Source organism: Pseudochaenichthys georgianus, chromosome 16 (genome assembly GCF_902827115.2).
Source record: "Pseudochaenichthys georgianus chromosome 16, fPseGeo1.2, whole genome shotgun sequence".
NCBI classification, from domain to species: domain Eukaryota; kingdom Metazoa; phylum Chordata; class Actinopteri; order Perciformes; family Channichthyidae; genus Pseudochaenichthys; species Pseudochaenichthys georgianus.
Genome location: NC_047518.2, coordinates 47,215,371 through 47,240,025, shown reverse-complemented (window position 1 = coordinate 47,240,025; position 24,655 = coordinate 47,215,371). Strand labels below are relative to the sequence as shown.

Below are 24,655 nucleotides of genomic sequence, written 5' to 3'. Positions count from 1 at the left end.
GCATTTCAAAAATGGCGTCTGCTTTGTCTTGTTTGTCAATATGAGGTCAAAACAAGATGGCAACTGATTATTTCAAACTCTGACCTGCAGACAAAGAGTTTTTCAAGAAGAAGGGCTCTCACTGATGAGATCAGTCACTTTTAAAATAACATTTCTATCTAGTTTGTCTTGTGATTATCTGTTGCTGTTTAGACACGCTAGTATGGGACTAATATGGAGACCTATCAACGACTATTAACAGACAGTCGTCAAATTTAACGTAATGCTGCTGGAACTCCGATTACCGTAATCCACCCGCAATATCTTGGTTGAAAACAGAACAGTATAACCACTATTTCAGCCGTACTGACTTGTTCGTCCAAAACGACTTTCAATGTATTGTCCTAAACAATTGTTATCGTCCACAACGATTTAAAACATTAAAAGTAAAAGCATGCAGTGTTAATGAAAGAAAGGAAAATAGACTCACCCTTGATTGCTCTAAAACAACGCCACGTGGTGTGATTCAAATGTAGGTTGTTTCACATTAAATTAGGCAGTCTTTCTCAGGAGTCCAACTTACCAGACAGACACACACTCCTATTGTTTACTATGCAGGGTTGGGAGGGTTACTTTGTAAATGTAATCAGTTACTGATTACTGAATACATGGCTCTGAAAGTAATCCGAATACAGTTACAGTTACGTGTCTTAAAAAGTAACGTAATCAGATTACATTTAGATTCCTTTTGGATTACTTTCTTTTTCCATCACAGATGGTATGTTTTGGTGAACAGGAGACACAAAAAGCAAAAGGAAACTGAACGTGTTTTTACCAACACACTCACTCCCTAAGCGTCCAGGAGCGACGTTTGGTCAGTGTCCGTGGCGTGCGGTTGTGATGCTCCTAGGCTCCTTCAGCGTCATAAAGGGACGCAAATAGCTTTCAACTGATTGCAATGTATTTTGTTATGGAAATCTAGGACCCAACACGGCTGGAGAGTACAAGTCAAAGTGATCAAAACAAATAAATGGTGAATCGAGCAGAGCTGTCTTTTGGGTTATTTATTTGAAGCTTCAAATACATGATACAGATATAATAGACACAGGTCTGACAGAGTATAGGATAGTCTGCCAGAGTGTGCGTAGTACAATGAAAAAGCAAAGGTTATATAGGAAATGAGTGGGAACGGGAGAAATCTGTGTTCACACAGTCACATATTGTTATTAGACACCTGGCCTTGAGCGGTAGATAGCATAACGGTTCTCAGAGCAGTGAGTGGCGGTGTGACTGTGTGAGTCTCCCAGCTGTGGCCTTGAAGGGCTTGAGAATAAACCCAAAGTAGAGAAGAAGAAGAAGAAAACAGCACATGACATTTATGAGAAGCATTTGATTTAAGCATATAAGGATATCAATACAAATTTCCACTACAATTTCCATCTGCGGCTGGATTTGACGCTCATGGAAGCACGGCATTCGTTTGTGTCGGCTGCCCTTAAAGGCAATGTGAGCGTCCATTCCCATTGGATAACGGAGAATTGTACATCCGGAAGTAAGTATTCCTCTTACTGTCGATTGATGTTACAGTGATATCTGCACTACTCATCGACTAAAAACACCAGAGTATCCTTGTTAATTACACAACATTGATTGGTTTAAATTGTGTGCAATGCTTTTGTATTTTTCCCCTTCGATTCGAAGAAACAAATATTTGTTCTGAGTAAAGGATGGCAGAAGACAGCGAGCGAAAAATGCTAACCTATTATTGCACCGAAAATCACTCCTAGCTCCCTTATTACTTATCCTAGCTGCACATCCAACACATTGTTTATGATCGTAAAGACACAGAATCTAACGGTGCCCACCTCAACACTGAAAGATGCAAACTCGCGACGTTATCAACAACAACGTACATCAAAACAAGTGGCGCTAGGTACTAACATGAGCAGGCTAACATGGCTACCTTCCTCTTTGTCTGTCTAAACTGGTCTTCAATGGCATTAAAACGATAAAAACGATGATGTAGTTAATCCATAGGTTAATATCCAATGTGGCTGTGTCCCCGTTGAAATGTTCTGATAATCTATAAGCAATAAAACTGCAATTCCGTTATCTGCTGTCCGCTCTGTGCTCCATGCGCTCTGGGTCCTGCAATTCCTGCTTCCTTACGTAGTAAAGGATAAGTAAAGTCTGCTGCATAATGTACTTAAACTGGCTGGCATTCTTTATACTTTACGCAGGACCATATCTCTGGAACCCATTGGTCGATTTGAGTGATTTACACCTTTTTCTTAACCATTACATCCAATAGAATCGATGGGCAGTATCGTAAAAAAACGGTGGAAGGGGTCCACTGGGGGGACCTTCGGGCTTAAGAGGTTAATAAAGTCATCTAATCTGTCCATCAGAATTCTTTCTAGGACTTTTGACAGTGTGCTGGCTGGCTAATGCTATGGGCCTATAGTTGTCTAGGCTTCCCACTTTACTGGCTTTGTCCTTAATAACTGCACCAACAGAAGAGACAACATTGAGTCTGGTAACAAGCCATGACTCATAAAGGCAGTAAAGCAAATAGAAAGAAGAGGAGCTATCTTTACACTGGCATATTTAAGATGTTCAGCAGAAATATGATCTACACCACTGGCTTTGTTTTCAGACAGCTTGTTTATAGCTTGGCACACCTTGTGGCATTATCACCATTGACTCATTGTTATCAATATCTTCTACCCTATACAGTTCACTTTGGACACAGTTGAATAAGGTACTATAATGCTGTCGCCATAACTCCACAATGTTGTCTGTTCCGGATGTTCCGTCAACAGTGCATGGTAGAGATATTTTGCATTTATTAATAGCCCTCACTTCTTTCCAAAAATCCATAACATTATTACTTAGCAGCTTCTTAGCCATGGAATCGGCCCTCATGGCTTGCTCATTTTTACAGATGAAGCGAATAGCATACTTGTATCTTGCATTAGTAAGCTTCTTGTACTCAAATACAGACCCTTGTCAGGGTCTGCCTGCCATAGCTCATGATTTAGTGGCTTCACATGCTTCAGCAGGATACTCAGCTACATACCTATTCCAGCCAGGCCTGATGTTATGTGTCTTATTGTTACTTTTGTAGTAAGGCTTACTGCCTTCATACAGAGCACTTACTATATCATTGTACATGGAGCAGATATCACCCCAATGCTTTGCATCCTTACAATTAACATCACTACATATAATTGCATCTCTAGGTAGATGAATATTAGTTAAGGATGTATCCGTCTGAGCATAATAGGATGTAATGTCTTCCTTTGTGAGGGTTGACCAGTCTAGTTTTTCTGTTTGAGCACTATTTACACTTCTGGTTATTCCAGGTAGATGTTCGACATTTATTGACATAGCAACAGGTATAGATATATATATATATATATATATATATATGATCAGTCGTTGCTGTCCCATACAGAATGCTCATACACTCAAGTGAAGCATGCGCATCAGCTGTACTAATACAAAGATCAAGCCATGACTCTCACCCCCTAAACGCACCAGGAGCGTCTGCGCTGCGTTACGGCCGCGCCGCGTTACAAGGAAATAAATGACCTGGTTTTTAGTCGCTGCAGTTTGTGGAGTGGAAGGTAACAACTACATATTAATGTTTTAAAGTGAATTAATACTTGTAGGTACAGTTCAGAGCATTTCAGTAGTTTAACATCTTGTGAAAGTCGTTAAAAAACTGTTCAGTAAGCTTGCATTTCACAATAAAGTAAGATCTTATTTCCTATATCAAGATCATAATATTATTATATTATTATTATTTTGTATTTATATTTTTATAAATATTGGTTTTTTAACTATACTTTATCTTGTGAATTTCCCCAGGGATCAATACAGTTGTGTTTAACTCTTTATAATGATATTATATTTTTGTATTATAATTTGTTTTTATTCATGTGTTATAACAACTACCCAAAATACTCTCAATAATGTTTAAATACAGTATGCTGTGGTGGAAAACCTTGCATTTATAGTCAGATAAATTGTGAGAACAGACAAGAATAATTTGGCAGTCATTTGTCAGACATAACAATTTATTATAAATTGTATTACATACACAGTAGCGCATCCTAGGTGATAGCTGAATGCCACGCTGACCAATGAGTCCCTGGAAGCCAAGTATCTGAAGGGTAAAAAAAAGCAAAGAAAAATATGTGAAATCATGTTATTAATCTGAATCTATTCTTTGTTTCAGTCGACATTTGCAAGGCACGATGGAAGTCACTCTGGGATGCTTTTGTTAAAAACAGTAAGAAATCTCTCCCAAGTGGATCTGCAGGTGGCACGCAAAAGGGCTGGAAGTATACAGACCTAATGTCCTTCCTTTTGCCCTATGTACAGCAAAGGAGGTATGTATGCACATATTTTAATTTATATAATTTTGTAATCCCCAATGACATACACACAAGAAGAAGTATTGCTTTGAATAAAGGAATTAATGAAAGCAAGCCTATTTAGATATTCATCTTCATTCTGATGACATTCATAGGGTGTATGTATACACATTTATAATAATAAATTCCTTGTAATTGTGAGTAAACTGTGGTTACCACATTTATTGATGAATCAAGGTTCTTATTCCACAGGATAGCCACACCCCCTGAAATCCTTCCTCTGACTATTCCCATGCCAAAGTCAGTAGTAGACTCCCCAGCCCCATGGAAATTATCATTAAAAGAGTTCAGTTTTTCCAAGTCTTGCTTCCCTAAAAATGTCTCTTGCATACATAGTATGTCACAGTTCTCCAGAAGGTGGTCAACTACTATGTGCCGCGCTTTATCCCCTGCGCTCTGGACCATACGAAGGCCACGACAGTTGTACGACAAGACCCGAATAGTCATTTAGCGAGACAAGTGAGTGCCCATAGCACTAGCTGGCACACTCATTCCCCCCGCAGTAGATGCCGTGTTTGAGCCGATAACTCCTGCTCTGCGCGGCTCATAATACCGCCGGACAAATGCCCCTTCCGGCCAGATCTCCATATTTTTTCAACCGTTCTCAGTATGTTGGAGTACAGAATAATCAATCATCTAACCTCCAGCTGTCCACAGGTGTCCCACAAGGGTCAATTCTGGGTCCATTCTTATTTTCATTGTATATAAACGACTTACCATCGATATGTTCTGACACAAACATCCAAATGTATGCTGATTAGGGGTGTAACGGTATCCGTATTCGTCCCGTACCGTCACGGTTCGGACGTCACGGTTCGGCACATGCAGTCACACGGCGAATACGCCTTTTTTTTTACGATTGGGGAAAAAGTCTGTCATTCAGGGCAGTATCCACTACACTATATATAATCCAGGGGGCGGTATTGCGCCTAAAAGCTGTTTGCCAGCCGCCCTTAAACAACAAATGAAGAACAAGAAGAAACAACAACAAAACGAACTAAATACAAGAAGAAGAAAAGTTAGTATGGCGATTTCAGATAACACACAGGAGCTAGAACCCACCTGCTTCTTTTAAATCAGCTGTGTGGGAACATTTCGGGTTCCCTGTGGACTACAATAACGATGAAGTGTGCGAGTGGTGGATCGGAAGAGGACGGTGTGTCGGCGTTGTTCTACAGCGGTGCGGTATGCTAATAGTAACACACGCCAAACATGCTAAATCATATCAGAAGGCATCACCCAGATTTGCCACTCACCGGAGCCCGGCAAAAGACAACAGCTGTTCAACAGCTGATCCCCGCTGTTTTTAAGAAGCTAATAGACATGAAAGCCGTGAAACCAAAATAAATAACGGAAGCTTTTGGCATAATGTTTTTCAACGACTTTGCGCTCTGGAAACACTTTCTTATTATTTATGATGTAATATTTTCAAGACATTCTTTTTAGTTGTACAGCTTGGTGAAACCTTTTAGTTTGACATCAGCCATTATAGATAATATGGCCATCTGAGTGTGTGGTGCTGTTTCTGGTTTGTTTTTAACTGTTTAATACAGTTAATTATTCAAAATGTCAGAGTTCCTTATTTTGAAACTGAAACTTGCGCTACTGTTCAAAAATAAATAACAACAAACCTGGAATTACGCATTTGGGACTTTTTTTTTGCTTTTTCTTGTTGTACCGAACCGTACCGAACCGTGACCCCCAAACCGAGGTACGAACCGAACCGTGACTTCTGTGAACCGTTACACCCCTAATGCTGATGATACTGTAATTTGTGTTCACGGAGGCAGTCTGACACAAGTGGCTAATGAACTGACGAACAAGATGGTGCATGTAACAGCTTGGTTGGAGCAATGCTGTCTGCAACTAAATGTCAGTAAAACTGTATGTATGTTCTTCACCAAAACCAAGTCCTCCTGCGTTGAGCCAGATGTGTTTGTGTCCGGGGAGAGGCTACAGGTGGTCTCACAGTACAAATACCTGGGGGTCTTAATTGATTCAAGACTCAATTTTAAGGCTCAGGTGAAAAAGGTTCAAACAGGGTCAAATTCCAGAAACTGCATGCCAACAGAGGCGGCTCTGATGTACATGCACTCCATGGTTCTATCTCACATCACCTACTGCTTAACAACCTGGTCACATGCAACCACTCTTAAACCCATGGAATCATTATACAAACAAACACTTAAAATAGTTGATAAGAAATCAGTTTATTCTCATCATTGCCCAATACTCACAAAATACAACTTGTTGAGCTGGGGAAATGTAATGAGATATGCAAATGCTTGCCTCATGTACAACATAATACACGGCCTTACCTCACCTCCTCTCAGACATGTTATCACCATACGCACACCAGGTCAACAAGAGCTGCAACAAGAGGAGACTGCGTGGTTCCATTAAGGAAGAGTTCATTCAGCCAATCTTCTTTTTCTTTTAAAGCTGCACAACAGTGGAACTCAATCCCAGTGAAGATTAGAGAACAAAACACCTGCAGTTTATTTAAATCTAACTTCAAAACATGGTTAGTGGAAAGTCAGCTGATGTCAACACTGACACAATCTACACTTTACAACGCTCTGTTTGTACATGTGCCTTGACCTGTTGCTATCTGCTTTGTGAATATGTATTTTAGTTCTGTTTTTCTGTTTTTGTATATGCTTTTATCATAATAAGTATCTCTGTTGAATGTTGTTTTACTGATTGTATTTACCTGTGAATTTTTGTTTTTAGGATGACTTTCAACATCTGTCCAGGGACTACAGACGTTAGCCTGTTGGCTAACTCTGGCGCATTTACAGAAATGTCAATCAATGTGCACTGTCCGCGTCAAATAAATATATAAATAAATAAATTGTACATTTCGCTGACCTCATTGCATTCAGCAGATACTTTAAATGAACCGTATCTACCGTGTATAGTGCCAATTCTTTGGCAACAGGCCAAGTTTTTCTTTAAGATACACAGACAAAGTTTCAGCCTCTAGGTCTGGTGAGAACTTGGAAGCAAAAACACTCACCAGCTTAGTCTTGATCACTTTGATGTTGCCCGCAGCACCGGTGCCAACAATAGGCACGTTACCGGATTCATTTTTCCGCTCGGGAGCAACAGTGCGCAATCTTGGTTTATCAGCAGCCTTCTCTGAGGCATGACGTCAGCCTTTTTTCACAACATGACTCCACTTTGGAGAGCTTGGCAAACACTTGATCCACTAGGACTATCCATTGTTGTAGCCCTCTCCACGTTCAGAGCAGAGGCCCCCGCTCCGAAGCCCAAGTTTGAGGCTCCTGCCTGTGCTGCACCCAGTGCTGTGCCGTCCAGGCGGCCCCGTCCACCACCGCGACATCTGAGCCATCAAGGCCCTGTGTCAGGTCAGTGGAGCGCTCTTGTGCACACACGCGGCGATCGATCTCCACTGTGATAGCAGGAAGATCTTCAAGGTGAGGTCGCCATGGGGGTCCGTCCTGTAATGCCGATTGGTGGTGTGGATGTTATCCTGGGTAACGGCCTGGCTGGCAGCCGTGTGTGGGCTGAGGGTCCACCGCCTACCATGCAGTCATCTTCACCCACTGTGACTGTTAACGCAGAGGAGAATGTTAAGTGCTCTCCTGGAGTGTTTGTGGCTTGCTCTGTGACCCGGGCTGTGAGCCGTGCACAGGAGGAGTCTGAGCAGGGTGAAGAGGTCAGTGAGATAGATTCTGTGGTTATTCCTGACTTGTTGTTGTCGGTATCCCGCAGTGAGTTGGTGATAGAGCAGAAAGCAGATGTCTCCCTCAGTCCGTTTTTTGAGGTGGTTCTCTCCGCCGAGGATGGTAATGGTGTCACCAGGGGTTGTCAGCTGCAAGGGGGATTGCTGGTCAGAAAGTGGTGGTCACGTGGGAAAGGCTTCATTGGTGAGCCAGTGTATCAGTTTTTATGGTTCCTGTCAGATTTCGTGAGGAGGTCCTCAGGAAAGCGCATGGGCAGTCGGGACATCGGGGTGTCCGTAAAACATGTGGTTACATGTTGCGGTATGTCTTTTGGCCTGGTCTGAAGAGAGATGTGTCTCGGGACGTTAAATCATGCCAGACAGGTAAGCCAATTCGGCAGCGACCTGGGGGTCAGGTCTTGGGTTTGTTGCCAAGGGCTAGTTTGTGGTTTCTGGAAGGACATTCCGGGTTCTTCCAGGTGCTGGGTCAAGGGACTGGCCAGAGTGGTCTTCTGTCCACGCCAAAATATCGGAGAAGAGCTCCTAGCTATTTAGGTAGTTAACGGTTTTCTTAGGAGAATTCCTTTCTTATGGGGGGGAGTGTGACGACCCCTCCACACTACGTGGGGTGCCGTCTGTTTGTGTGTGTGGTTTGTGGGTGTTCACAGGTTCCGGTGGTGATGAGCGGCACCTGTCGGGGAGGATACCTGTCTTATGAGCTACACCTGGGGAAAAAAATATAGGAGGAGCCCAGCCGGATATGTCTCTCTCGCTCCTCTGGGCACTCTCTCTGCGCCAGGGGGTCCACCCGCCGCCGATCTTCAATGTCCGTTGTTGCGCATAACAGAGGATTCAGACATTGTACATTCAATACATAACTAAACACGCCTTTTCTCCTCATATTCTCTTTCATGACTTTTCATTTAATACATTTTATCGGCTGTAATCGTGTTTTCCGTAAAACCTGAAGTCAAGCTTACTGTTGGTATTTCGGAAATCCCTTCCGGAATAGCTTTTCAAAATAAACTTTAACCACAGGCGAAAGCTAACCGGAAGTATTTTCACAATAAAACAGTTATATAATGACTGTATGTTAAAACTATCTTATATCATTACATATTGATTTTAATTTCTAATAATACCCACCGGTGCTCGAGCTCTCTCTCTCGCGCACGCACACAAAATGGCTCGTGCCACACACACACACGCAGAGCAGAGCTTGAATGAAACACAGAGACCCAGAAGTAAGTACTCACGAGGCTATGCTATTATGTGCAGAATCCCTCTCGCTTTCAGGTGGTTTTGATTGAGTATCCACACGTGGACGTTTAAGGACTAAAAAACGATAAATGTTTAACTTTGCTGTTAGCAAATAAGTTGGCGCTCTAGCTAACAGGAAGTCACAAAGTAATTTAGCCTATGGGTAGGTTAAAAATCTAATGGGTGCTGGCCATTGGCCTAATCATATCACCTGTGTTGGCTTTATGTTTTTGGTAAAAAATGTGTTTGTTTCAGATTTGCATTGATGTAATCAAACATTTTTCCAATTTAATACAAATAATAATAATAATTTTAAAAAAAAACACATATTTCTTGGGGGTGCCTTAGCTCCCCCCCTGGCACCGCCCCTGGGAGTGAGCTGGAGAAGGACAATTGTTGTTGACCGCACACACGCACGCACGCATATGGTTATGCGTATATATTCCTAGGATCGATCGGTGACGCTGTGGAATTAGAAGGAAACATTGAAACGCATTGATGTGACTACATACCTGGATGGAATGAACATGTGTCTGAGCTACACTGCTGCTAGAGATGCTTTTAAATTGTGGGCCGAATCAGGAAGGCCGAGGTAGGGGTCTTTGTTTGAACATAAACAGTCCACTAATGCCAAATATAAGTATGCTGTCCGCTTCATTAAAAAAAGTGAGTACACAATGAGGGCTGGCTCACTTGCCAGAAAGCTGCGCAACAATAGTTGCTATGATTTCTGGAAAGAGGTCAAAGTCATAAACAGCTGTAAGACTCCCTTACCGTCTTCCATTGAAGAAGTGTGTGGGTCAGGCAGCATCGCAGAACTGTGGCGACAACACTATTATGAGTTGTTCAACTGTGTTAAGAGTGATGCATTTGTGGTTGAAAAGGTTGACTCCACTGAAAATGTTACAGTTAGATCAGAGGAAGTCTACAACACTATAATGAAACTAGAAAATAACAAAGCTTGTGGCCCGGATCTCATCTAAGCTGAACACTTAAAACATGCCAGTCTTAAGCTTGCTCCTCTTCTTGCTCTGTGTCTTACTGGTTTCCTTAATCATGGTGTCTTACCAGATTCCATGTTATCTGTGCTACTTGTGCCAGTCATCAAGGATACAGCTGGGAAGATTAATGGCATTGATAATTACAGACCCATTGCTTTAGCTAGCATTCTCTCCAAAGTGTTGGAAACAATTCTGTTGGATAGGCTGGAAAGGTATATTACCACAGCTAACAACCAGTTCGGTTTTAAAAGAAAACACGGCACATATATGTGTATTTTTGCTTTAAAAGACATGATAGCAAAATATAGAAGCCATAATTCCACCATGTTTCTGTGTTTTATTGATGCTTCCAAGGCATTGATAGACTGAATCATTACAAATTATTTGACAAAATGTGCCAGAGAGGGGTACCCAAGTACATAATAAGGATCTTAGCCTTTTGGTATGCACATCAGACTATGCAGGTGAAGTGGGGAAAAATACTGTGTCTGAACATTTTTATGTTGGTAAGGGGGTGAAGCAAGGTGGGCTTTGATCTCCTTTGTTGTTTAATCTGTACCTGGATGATCTGTATGGAAACTGAACTTGTGTAAAACTGGCTGTGTCATCGGAGCTACTGTTGTCAACCACCTTATGTACGCAGATGATTTAATCATCTGAGGACTTTTTCCCAGTATGGCATTGATTTTAATATTAAGTATAACGCCAAGAAGAGTAGCATCATGATTGTGCGAAGTAAAGAGGATAAAAAGGCTGTATTTCCTAATTTTATTCTCAGTAGCAACATTCTACTTGTGTGCAGTGAGATGAAGTACCTTGGTCATTATATTTCTGATGATCTCACAGATGACAAAGACATCCATAGACAACGCTGCAAACTGTATGCCCAGGCAAACATATTAATGCGTAAGTTTCACAAGTGCTCTGTAGATGTCAAGGTATCACTTTTTAAAGCTTTCTGTACACCATTGTACACGGCTCACCTGTGGAGTAACTACAAGGCTAGAAGCATACACAAACTAAAAGTTGCATACAATGATGCTTTATGGTTGCTGCTGAGGGTACCGAGATGGCACAGTGCCAGCCAGCTGTTTTGTTAACTTGGGGGTACCTACTTGTCAAGCCCTTTTAAGAAAGTTAATGTACAAATTCATGTGTCGCCTCGAAGACTCAGACAATCATGTTATCTCGATTTGAATTAACCCTCTGAAGAGTTCTACCCGGTTCTCTTCCATGATTTGGAGACATTGGCGCAACAGCCTCTACAGGCGGTGAGCATGTGTGGCTCGCTGAGATTGGACTGATTTTATGTTTTTATCTGTTTGTTTTTATCTGTTTTGTGTTTAGCTTTTTATCTTATTTATTGATGTGTGTTTTGTCTTTTTGTGATATGGACCTTGAGTCTGAAATAAAGATTGGATAATACACATACCGATATGTTGTATAAATATTGCAAATCAAAACCTTTATTGACCAGTAATTACCAAAAATTGCATTTCTATCCTGTTATTAATGCATTCAAATCGTGATTCAAATGGCCCGCCACAAACTTCCGGGAACTTTCTGAGTCTCTCTGAACCACGTGACGATCAAGCATGTTGGACTTCTGCTGTCGCAACTCTTCTCTCTACTGGACCAGCCAATCAGAATTGACCTTCTCGAGTTCTCCGATTGGTTGGTTTTGTGGCACATTTGTAACGCTGTGACAACTTGAGCGAGCAGGTAGGCAAAGCTGAGCGCGCACAGGGTGGAGAGGTCGAGCGAGGGAGAGAGAGCGCGTGCAGCGGTCTGCTTGCGCACGGAGCAGGAGTTTTATGAGAATATATTTCTCTGTGCTCAAAAATGTTCAAGTGCGCGCTCAATAGCATTTTCTATGCTCAACATGTTTCATTGCGTGCTCAGGATAGAAGAGGCACAAATATAACGCCATACAATGAAGGGGTTCAAGGGAATGAGCATGCTGATAAGTTAGCAAAAGAGGCGTTAGAAAAGGAAATAGCAATACCAGTTTCACTTGGGAAAGGAGAAGGAAAAGCAATAATTAAGAAGAAAGGTATGGAAATATGACAGACAAGGTGGGAGGAAGATCAGAAAGGGAGGAGATACCACAAGTTACAGAAATCAGTCATAACAAAGATCTATACAGAAAGGAACAGACGGGAGGAGATTATCAGTAGACTCAGATTGGATCATACAGGATTAAACGGAACAATGTTTATAATGGGGAAAGCAAAGTTGAAGAATGCAGGGGGTGTGGAGTGAAAGAAAATGTGGAACGCATCATATTACACTGTAACATGTACAAAACAGAGAGGGAACAACTAAGATACAGGGTCAGAGAGGCAGGAAGGGAGTGGAGCCTGATGGGGACACTGGGAACAGAAGGTGAGGGGGTAAGAGCTACCAGGAAGGGAGTGGAGCCTGATGGGGACACTAGGAACAGAAGGCGGGGGGTCAGAGCTACCAGGAAGGCCATTCTTAAGTATTTGAGTGGAACAGGATTGATTGGAAGAATTTAAAACAACGTAAACAACACAATGGTATAATTCCACAAGTGGTGATAGGATTATATGGTGATACACTATCTTGTACAGTAGGTGGCGGTATGCAATTGAAAGCTGTTTGATATCCGCCAAAAACCGAGAGAAGAAGAAGAAGAAGAAGAAGAAGAACCACGTGGCTTCTCGTCGCTACGGTTCTCTCTCTCTGTGTGTTCCTGAGAAAGTGTGTGTGAGCTCCAGCTCTACTGATCCATCCTGTGTGTCTGGATAAACCTCCGAATGGACTGTGTGCTCTTTTTTCTGGAGCGTTTACCTCGGACTACAGGAGCTAGCTTAGCATGCTAGCTGGAAACACGTTAGCAACACTAGTCAGATTGAGAGTTTGATGCCGAGAGAAACGGTGTGTTTAACGGAGTCTGCAGGAAAAGGTGATCTAGGAAACATGAGTAAAGTCCAGATGCTGCTGTCGTTGAAGAAGCAGCGACTCACTGCTGCTAATGAAGAGATAGTTGCTCTGTTTAAACAAACAATAGCAGAGCTCGAGGAGGAGCTGTTTCTTTCCAAAGAGGAGAACAAGAGACTCCAGAAGCTACTGGACGCTGTTTTACAGCCTCAGCTTCGGATCCACAGAGCAGGTCTGTTCCCTTTACCCTTAATTAACACTTTACACTCTTCAGTAGCACTTTATTATCACATTAATAACACTTTAGACCCTTTATCAGCACTTGCAGCAGGTAGTAGATCCTGAAGTAAAAGTACATACACCACACTGTGAAAATACTCCATTACCAGTTAAAGTACTGCATTCATATCTTATTTAAGTAAAAGTATGTAAGTATTATTATACACACAGTACTTTATTATAATAATTAAAATGTATTACGGAAGAGGAAAACTACCAAAATAAATATATATATAAAAATACATAGGCCTACATTGAATAATATGCCATTTAACGTACTGATTTAAATATGACCCATGCATGTGGGCACTAGTTGGTTAAATGTGACATCCATTGATACTTTAGTTTTAATGTGCTTCTTTATTCAACTTTTATTTTTAAATGTGTAAAAGCAAAAAAAACAAATACTTTGGATTAATTCAAATTGCGGGAGAATAATGTAGAATGATCGAGGGTCGAGTATCTTTCACGGCTCAGGTTTATTGTACACTAAGTCAAGACATTACAGAAGGATTGGTGGATTTAACTTCTGTTAGACAGCTATCATACTGAATAAATATTTACTGTGAATGTATGCAAAAATGTATGGCATATGGCTGTCTAACAGAAGTTAAATTCATTCCTCACTTATTCTGACAATGTACTTAACCCCAAATAAAATAACCCAATAAAAAGAGTTGTTAAATAATAGTGAAGTCACGTTGTAATACAAATAACACATCTCTCTCAAGTTTTCTTTTTGAGCTTTGCTAAATGCCACTGTGTCAAGTGTCCATCTTGGGTTGCGTCCGGAGTTGTCCAATATGGCGGACCATCTCGCACATGCGCAGTACCGATCGGGCAGGGGGACGGATCGGGTAGTGACCATGGATGTATAATAAGAACTGGATACAGCGTGGGAGGCGGGGCCTCATTCATTCCTATGAGAGTTGCTCAATGGCGCATGATGACAAAATGGCCCAACTTTTGAGAGAGCGAAACGTCACAGATTACCCGGCATGCCTGAGAAGTACCCGTACGAAACTTTAACCACGCCGCCCAAAAGGCTCGTTCACATTAAGCACGTGAACTTGCGTACACGTAACAGCACCGCACGTTCATGACAGCACGGTAGATGGTACCGGATTTATATTAACGAGGCGGCAGTTTAGCAGCTCGCGGCTAGCTAGTAAATTATGCTAAGTTACACATCAATCGTTATGTACTTTTATATTACGCTGACATCAGGATCTAGTGATATCCAAGCAACAGAGCTTAATTTAGCATGATACTTGTGTGGGTTGTACATGAAACCACTTGGTAATATATAAAAATGTATATGTTGAAGCCTGTTATGATCAATTGTAAGTTAAAACTTTATCTAAAAAGTAAAGCTGATGATGGATTACTGTGGTGGAGTTAAAATAACAATAGCCTATTTCTTTTTGAAATGTGATGGAGTAAAAGGATAGTAACTGTGATTATTCATGTTAAGTACCCAACAAGTAACTAAAACAATTGCAAGTGCAATAAGAAGCTACAGGAACGTTAATCTACGTCAGTAATTTTAACTGTATTTAATACAACATTTACGGTACAAGATTTACATCATACAGCCCATGTAGTATAATATTTTACAAATGATGAATTACAGCAAACATGTGCAATATATCCATTATTACAGCTCCGTGGGCTGGCAGTAAGGCGATATGGTCCGTTGTTATTGTGCATCCATGGGTAAAGATAAACGCATGTAGTACTGAACACGTAACATGAACGTGCCGGGCGGCGCGGTCCCGTGGGTTAGATGCGCGTTCATAATGCAGAGGGAAATAACTCTCAGAATAACGTTATTAGCACATTTTACAACTTGAGGAACGAATTTTTTTAATAAGGGCTATACAAGTGTTCATATTGGGTAGTTTATTTTGTTTAAAAAAAATTATCCAACGAGTTACAGACCACTCTTTCCCAATGTAAGTCAATGGGAAAAAGTTTTTCCGGGCCCAGCAACCTAAAGGAAGTGTAGTACTGCCGTTTGACCAGCACGAATATTCTCATCAGACTCCGGCGCACTTCCTGGAGGCTTGGTAGTGACAGGCAGCAACCACACAACTCTGAAGTAAAGCAGTCCCTCGCATGTCGTAAAGCATGTTGCAACACTGTCATAACAGCCTTATGCATTGTATGATACTATCCAGTAGGGGTGTTGAAAATAATCGTTTCTGCGATGCAGACGTGGACGATTCGGTATCGATGCAGTGACGGAAGATAATCGGTTATAGCGTAGTAACGTTGCGTCCTGATTTTCCGGCCGCGGCTTTTTTTTTGTTGTCACTTTTAATATCAAATCGGTCGGTGACGCAGAGATCAGGGAACAGACGTGACAGCGGCACAGCAACACCAAACACGGAGCAGTCTGCTTTATCCACCAACACAACACCACCAGTCCAGAACTAACAGCAGAAGGACCCGCTCCGAATCACTCCGTGTCGCTGCGGCTCAGAGACACAGGGATTTATGTTTTTCAAAAATAATCGCGTTACAATCATGTCAGGTTTTTGGTGGATTTAATTAAGTCTTGGATTGCAGAGTATGAATGTCCTCTAGCAATTTTCAGACGATATATACGTGTGTAAAGTTTGTGAAGGCAGGAGGAAAAAAGCTTCCGCGATCACCGTCTCCTCTCCGTTCCTCCAAGACCCGCCCCCTCCCTGAAAATAATGAGTGACAGGCTGATAGTGACCCGATAGAAACTTTATTATTCACTTAATCACTGAGATATAATGAAGCTAACTTAATCTCATACATTCATGGGATTCATGTAACAGTAAGACAGAGAATGTAAGTGTGCACCCACATGCAGTATTTTTGTTTGTTTATGCTATTGTAAATACTTCTGTTGTCTGCTGTGTTGAGACTCAAGTCATGTTAGTGATGCCACATTCAGGACATTCAGTGTCCTTTTTTTAACAGAAGGCCGTTGCTAGAAGCTGCAGCTCGACTGCAGAAGCATTAGACTTTTGTTTTTGAGGATAAAACAACTTCACACACGGAGGCTAGACCTATACAATTCATTAATTTTGGTTTATAGATTAATGTCAAGACATTTATGTTATTGATTTCTGAAGCACTTTCTAAATAATAAAAAGAGAGTTCATATGTATTGACTGCATGTATGCATTGATGAAAAATAAGCCATGTACAGTAATATAGAAAATTGAGGATGCAACACATTGGTATGAATCGTGATGAATCGTGATGCATCGTGATGCATCGTGATGCATCGTGATGTCAAATTGAATCGAATCGTTGACAGGATAATCGTAATCGAATCGTGAGACCAGTGAAGATGCACAGCTCTACTATCCAGTGTGCGAAAAAGTACACATCCCACCGTCCGGGACGTGTACTTTACAATAGCGGACAAGTCTTTCTTTCAATTGACTTGTCCGGTGGACAAGTGACATTTTTCGGCCTGATTTATTGACAAATTATTGATACATTTAGTTTACAAAAGGCAGAACTCATTCGCAAATTTATGGGCATAGATATGTCTCATAATTATTTGTGTGAACATAAAAATAATTTGCGTGTAAATATGTGATTTATAAATGTAAAACACCATCCACAAATGCATTTAAAAGATTTGCAAACTCACAAGTACATTTGCAAGTGTAAAACAGGTCTGCAAATACGCTAAATATGTTCACAAATAAAAAAAGATCTGTGAATATCTCTTTAACATTTACAACTTTCAATCAGGCATTTGTGAATCCATTTTGTATTTGTCGACCAAAAATGCGCTTGCGGATCTCACATTTCTGCTCGTGGATCGTCTTTTTACACACACAGAATTTTGAGACATATTTTCCGCCGGTCTCGACTCAAATCTACTCGTGTCACTCAGTTATTTTCGGAAACCACGTGATGGCCTGCTGATGACGACATTTCCGCATGATTTCAAAGTAAGAGCATGATGGTTTGTTTAATGCTCTGTTTTTTTATTATAATGAACAGCGGAACGTTAGATGCATTCTTTATCACCATCATCATCATTATCATGTTATAGTGATACAGTTAGTTTGTGGCTCAAAAAGGCTCAATAAGCTGTAAAACTAAAAAGAAAGTCTTGAAAATATTACATCATAAGTAATAAGAAAGTGTTTCAAGAGCGCATAGTCATTGAAATATACATGCCAAAAGCTTCCGTTATTTATTTTGGTCTCACGGCTTTCATGCCTATTGGCTTCTTAAAAACAGCGGGGATCAACTGCTGAACTGCTGTTGTCTTTTGCCGGGCTCCGGTGATTGGCAAATCTGGGTGATGCCTTCTAATATGATATAGCATGTTTGGCTTGTGTTTCCATTAGCATACCGCACCGCTGTAGAACAACGCCGACACACCGTCCTCGTCCGATCCACCACTCGCACTCCATCGTTATTGTAGTCCACAGGGAACCCGAAATGTTCCCACACAGCTGATTTAAAAGAAGCAGGTGGGTTCTAGCTCCTGTATGTTATCTGAAATCGCCATACTAACTTTTCTTCTTCTTGAATTTGGTTCGTTTTGTTGTTGCGTTTCTTCTTGTTCTTCATTTGTTGTTTAAGGGCGGCTGGCAAACAGCTTTTAGGCGCAATACCGCCCCCTGGATTATAAATAGTGTAGTGGATACTGCCCTGAATGACAGACTTTTTTCCCACTCGTAAAAGAAAGGCGTATTCGTCGTGTGACCGCATGTGCCGAACCGTGACGTCCGAACCATGACGGTATGGGACGAATACGGATACCGTTACACCCCTAATTGGAGTAGAATCCACCTGGAGCTGTACTGTCTAGGGGCCAGACTAAGATTGGTTCAAAAGACCTCATGAAAGAAACAAGAAGTGAGGATACCCGGCCCGGAGGAAGCCCGGCGTCCCTTTCTGGAGCCAGGCCCAGAAGGAGGACTCGTCGGCGAGCGTCTGGTGGCCGGGCTTGCCACGGAGCCCGGCCGGGCCCAGCCCGAAAAGGCAACGTGGGCAACACCCCCGCTTCTCCGTCCCGCGGGCCCACCACCTACGGGAAACAGCGATGGGGTCGGGTGCGCTGCCAGAAGTGGCAGTGAAAGAGGAGGGTCTCGACGGACCTGGCAGAAGCTGGCTTTGGGGACGTGGAACGTCACCTCTCTGGGGGGGAAGGAGCCGGAGCTTGTGCGGGAGGTGGAGCGTTACCAGTTGGATCTGGTTGGGCTCACCTCTACGCACAGCGTCGGCTCTGGAACCTTACTTCTGGATAGGGGTTGGACTCTATTCTTCTCCGGAGTTGCTCAAGGTGTGAGGCGCCGGGCGGGTGTGGGGATACTCACAAGTCCCCGGCTAGGTGCTTCGTTGTTGGAGTTTACCCCAGTGGACGAGAGGGTCGCCTCCCTACGCCTGCGGGTTATGGGGGGGGGGGGGGGGGAAACTCTGACTGTTGTGTGTGCTTATGCACCCAACAGCAGTTCAGAGGATACAGCCTTCTTGGAGACCCTGGAAAGAGTCCTGTATGGGGCTCCTGAAGGGGACTCTTTAATCTTGCTGGGAGACTTCAACGCACATGTGGACAATGATGGAGACACTTGGAGGGGCGTGATTGGGAGGAACGGCCCCCCTGATCTGAACCGGAGTGGTGGTTTGTTACTGGACTTCTGTGCTAGTCATGGATTGGCCATAACAAACGCCAGGTTCGAACATAAGGATGCTCATAAGTGTAGGTGGTACCAGAGCACCCTAGGCAGAAGGTCCATGATCGATTTCGTTATCGTATCATCGGACCTGAGGCCGTATGTTTTGGACACTCGGGTAAAGAGAGGGGCGGAGTTGTCAACTGATCACCATCTGGTGGTGAGTTGGGTCGAGTGGCGGGGGAAGCCTCTGGATAGACCTGGTAAGCCCAAACGTGTAGTTCGGGTGAACTGGGAACGTGTGGAGGAGGCCCAAGTTCAGTTCGGGCATTCCTGTGGAGGTTGGGGACATTGAACCAGAGTGGTCGGTGTTCAAAGCCTCTATTGCCGAAGCTGCGGCGGGGAGCTGTGGTCCTAGGTGCCTCAAGGGGCGGTAACCCTCAAACCTCCTGGTGGACACCGGTGGTCAGGGAAGCCGTCCGACTGAAGAAGGAGGCCTTCAGGGATTTGTTATCTCGGGGGACTCCCGAGGCAGTTGCAAGGTACCGACAGGCCCGAAGGGCAGCAGCCTCATCCGTGGCCGAGGCAAAGCAGCGGGTGTGGGAGAAGTTCGGAGAAGACATGGAGAAGGACTTTCGGGCGGCACCAAAGTTGTTCTGGAAAACTGTCCGACACCTCAGGAGGGGGAAGCAGGGAACCATCCAAGCTGTGTACAGTAAGGATGGGACGTTGTTGACCTCAACTGATGGAGTGTTAGGGCGTTGGAAGGAACTCCTGAACCCCACAACTCCGCCCTCTATGTTAGAGGCAGAGCTGGAGTATGACGGGGGACCAACACCAATCTCCCGGGGGGAGGTTACTGAGGTCGTCAAACAACTCCACAGTGGCAAAGCCCCGGGGGTGGATGAGAGCCGCCTGGAAATGCTGAAGGCTCTGGGTGTTGAGGGACTGTCATGGTTGACACATCTCATCAACGTTGCGTGGAAGTCGGAAACAGTACCGAAGGAGTGGCAGACCGGGGTGGTGGTCCCCATTTTTAAAAAGGGGGATCAGAGGGTGTGTGCCAATTACAGAGGCATCACACTACTCAGCCTCCCCGGGAAAGTTTACTCTAAGGTACTCGAAAGGAGGGTCAGGCCGATTGTCGAATCTCAGATTGAGGAGGAACAATGCGGATTCCGTCCTGGTCGTGGAACGACGGATCAGCTTTTTACTCTCGCAAGGATCCTGGAGGGGGCCTGGGAGTACGCTTATGCGGTCTACATGTGTTTTGTAAGACTTGGAGAAGGCGTATGACTGAGTTTCCAGGGAGTTATTGTGGGAGGTGCTGCGGGAGTATGGGGTGAGGGGGTCTCTACTCAGGGCCATCCAATCTCTGCACTCCCAAAGCGAGAGATGTGTCCGGGTCCTCGGCAGTAAGTCGGACCCATTTCCGGTGAGGGTTGGCCTCCGCCAGGGCTGCGCTTTGTCACCAATCCTGTTTGTAATATACATGGATCGGATTTCGAGGCGTAGTCGTGGGGGAGGGGGTCTGCAGTTCGGTGGACTAAGGATTGCACCACTGCTTTTTGCAGATTATGTGGTTCTAATGGCTTCATCGGTCTGCGACCTTCAGCACTCACTGGATCGGTTCGCAACCGAGTGTGAAGCGGCTGGGATGAGGATCAGCACCTCCAAAACTGAGGCCATGGTTCTCAGCAGAAAACCGATGGACTGTCCACTCCAAGTAGGGAATGAGTCCTTACCCCAAGTGAAGGAGTTCAAGTATCTCGGGGTCTTGTTCTCGAGTGAGGGAACAATGGAGCGTGAGATGGGCCGGAGAATCGGAGCAGCGGGAGCGGTACTGCAGTCGCTTTACCGCACCGTTGTGACGAAAAGGGAGCTGAGCCAGAAGGCAAAGCTCTCTGTCTACCGGGCCATTTTCGTTCCTACCCTCACCTATGGTCATGAAGGATGGGTCATGACCGAAAGAACGAGATCGCGGATACAAGAGGCCGAGGGTAGGCAGGGTGGCTGGTGTCTCCCTTAGGGATAAGGTGAGAAGTTCGGTCATCAGGGAGGGACTCGGAGTTGAGCCGCTCCTCCTTCGCATTGAAAGGAGCCAGTTGAGGTGGTTCGGGCACCTAGTTAGGATGCCACCTGGGCGCCTCCCTAGGGAGGTGTTCCAGGCACGTCCAGCTGGGAAGAGACCAAGGGGTAGACCTAGGACCAGGTGGAGGGATTATATCTCTTCGCTGGCCTGGGAGCGCCTTGGGATCCCCCAGTCAGAGCTGGTTGATGTCGCCAGGGGAAAAGAAAGTTTGGGGCTCTCTGCTGGAACTGCTACCCGACCACGGATAAGCGGGAGAAGATAGATGGATGGATGTACAGTATTTTCATTCTATACTGTAGGAGTAGTGTATCTGTGAACGATCCCAAATACAATTCCTTGTTTACATTGTAGTGCTACGCCAGAAGAAAACAAATTTAACTGGAAGTGGAAAGGGGCTGGGCTACATGAGGTGACTTGAGCCAACAGAAATACACAATAGGTGGGACTAATAAAGATAATGTGAAAATATAAAAACAAAGGCATTAATTAGGGCTGCAAAATGTCTCACATTGTAATGGTGATGAGATTTTTAAATGCTAACACTTAACAGTTTGTTCTGACTGTGTTTCCTGTTTCCTGCAGACGTCCAGCAGCTGGTGGTGGTTAAAGAAGAGCTTCTCCCTGACCAGCAGGAGTGGAGCACCAGTCTGGACCAGGAGGACCCAGAGCACCCCCCACACATTAAGCAGGAACAGGAGGGAGAGCAGCTTCAGGAGCTGGAGGATGCTGATATCACCAAGTCCACTTTCACTCCTAACCCTGTGAAGAGTGAAGATGATGAAGAGAAACCTCAGTCCTCTCAGCCTCATCAAAGACAAACTGAACACATGGAAACAGAAGCTGATGGAGATGACTGTCGAGGACCAGAACCAGCCAGGAACTCAGATCCAGAGAGCAGTTTACAACCAAAGACTGAGGACGACACTGGAGACACTTTTGATGCTGACACTGGAGACTCTTCTGAACCTGACGCTGGAGACTCTTCTGAACCTGACACTGAAGACAGTGCTGATTGGAAAGAGACCAGAGAACCTGCATCAGGCTCAAACTCACTGAAAAATAGACATGAATCTGTCAGTGATCCACAACGTAGTGCTGAAAAGAAACCATTCAGCTGCTCAGTCTGTAAGCAAGGTTTTTCATGGAGTGGAAATTTAAAGACACACATGAGGGTCCACACAGGAGAGAAACCATTCACCTGTACACTCTGTAAGAAAGCTTTTTCACATAGTGGAAGTTTAAAGATACACATGAGAATCCACACAGGAGAGAAACCATTCACCTGTACAGTCTGTAAGAAAGCTTTTTCACAGAGTGTAACTTTAAAGGACCACATGATGATCCACACAGGAGAGATGCCACACAGCTGCTCAGTCTGTAAGAAAGCTTTTCCACAGAGTGGATATTTAAAGATACACATGAGAATCCACACAGGAGAGAAACCATTCACCTGTACAGTCTGTGAGAGAGCTTTTTCACATAGTGGAAGTTTAAAGATACACATGAGAATCCACACAGGAGAGAAACCATTCACCTGTACAGTCTGTAAGAAAGCTTTTTCACAGAGTGCAACTTTAAAGGACCACATGAGAATCCACACAGGAGAGAAACCATTCACCTGTACAGTCTGTAAGAAAGCTTTTTCACAGAGGGTAACTTTAAAGTACCACATGAGAATCCACACAGGAGAGAAACCATTCAGCTGTTCAGTCTGTAAGAAAGCTTTTTCACATAGTGGAAGTTTAAAGATACACATGATATTCCACACAGGAGAGAAACCATTCAGCTGTACAGTCTGTAAGAAAGATTTTTCACGGAGTGAACATTTAAAGAGACACATGCGAATCCACACAGGAGAGGAAAAATAGATCTGCAAAGTTTGTGACAAAAGATTTAAATGGCGTAATTGTTTAAAAAGACCAAGTGTGTTGGTAAGGGAATACATTTGTCTCCTAATGCCGTTGCATGTAATACGTTACTCCCTAAGCCTGTTTTCACCCACCTGCAACCGATTTGCTAATAATCACAAATGTTCATTTCTTCGACCCCTTGAGACTATTTCTTGTTTAATAATCGTTACATCTCCTCAGAACCAAGTTCCCATGTCCTGCCTTTCACCTGCTGATCACCCACTGCTCATTTAAGGTGGACTCACCTTTAGCATGGACCAGCTAGTCTTAGTGTCTTAATGCAAACGTTTTGTAAAGTGATGCGAGACCAACAATGTGCTGTTGGGTTGTGTGCTCTCTGCAGGACGGTGTCTGTACTTAAAGATTGTTGATTAAATGAGAGCTTCACTCTGTTTTTAATTATAATAATTCCTTACTTTTATTATAGCGCTTTTCCAGTGCTCAAAGCACTTTACAGATACACATTACACATATTTTTGTATACATGCAATGGTCACTGTGGACAATACCCACAGGAGCAAGTTCAGTTCTTGCCCAAGGACACAACGTCTTTACAGACGCAGCAGCGGCGGGTTTCAGCCCTTGATCTGATGATCATTGCACAGCGCACTGCGCCACACCGTCCATCTTCACGCCTCGAAGTCATCGAGGCGCTTTTACAAGTACACATTGATATTATACATGTACTGTGGAAAATACCCACAGGAGCAAATCCAGGTGAAGTGTCTTGCCCAAGGACACAACGGCCTGACGCAGTGGCGGCAGGAGAGGGTTTCGAACTGGAGTTCCCCAGCACCCCCCTTGATCTGATGATCAGATGCACAGACCACTGCGCCACCCGGCCCCGGCATGTGTGTAATTAAACCCATGATATCAAAATCTCCACCGGTCCCAATGTTGTCTAAACAACGCCAATGGAGCGTCTTCTTTCCAGCAGATTGCATTAATGTGCAGTTCAAATGTCATCCACATATTAGAGATTCAAAACAGCAATGTGTGAGATAAGGCTAGTAATTGACTTTCAACAGAATGTGAAGAGGTTACAGTGGTCTTGTGGCCATGTCCAATATGTTTGTGTTTTATTTGATTCAATCTACTGAAATGAGCATTCAATGAATCAATTATTCTTAATTACGGTCATTACATCATGGGTTTGCATTGCAATACTAGAACGCATAAATTCGTTCAAATCCAGTTTTGGACAGTCTGCCGTGGTTCCATCCCATTTCAAGTGCTGTTCGAGAATCGGCTTAACCCTCGGAGCACACTCTCCAATCACAGAGCTTGAGGACTATCACGGGGTTTGTCAAACAGAGCACATGGTGTAGTCCAAACGATAGCTGGGGATTCTGGGTAGTGATAGCTGGGGATTCTGGGTAGTGTAGTGGTTCTGCCATCCTTTACTCAGAAAATATTTGTTTCTCCGAATCGAAGGGGAAAAATACAAAAGCATTGCACACAATTTAAACCAATCAA

General features: G+C 43.6%; 1 protein-coding gene across 1 annotated transcript; it reads left to right on the top strand.

Moving 5' to 3' along the window:
* Positions 1 to 13,313: 13,313 nt before the first annotated feature.
* On the top strand, positions 13,314 to 23,553 carry LOC139435429 (gastrula zinc finger protein XlCGF57.1-like). Its single transcript, XM_071206099.1, has 2 exons — positions 13,314 to 13,506; positions 21,852 to 23,553. Exons 1-2 carry the CDS (start codon positions 13,314 to 13,316, stop codon positions 23,135 to 23,137), a joined length of 1,479 nt encoding a protein of 492 aa, XP_071062200.1. The 3' UTR covers positions 23,138 to 23,553.
* Positions 23,554 to 24,655: the final 1,102 nt, after the last annotated feature.

Bases quoted from the DNA above. Each gene is read 5' to 3' on its own strand.
- LOC139435429 (XM_071206099.1), top strand. From the start codon at position 13,314: ATGAGTAAAGTCCAGATGCTGCTGTCGTTGAAGAAGCAGCGACTCACT. The intron at 13,507-21,851 runs GTCTGTTCCCTT...TGTTTCCTGCAG, and splicing joins GCTTCGGATCCACAGAGCAG to ACGTCCAGCAGCTGGTGGTG.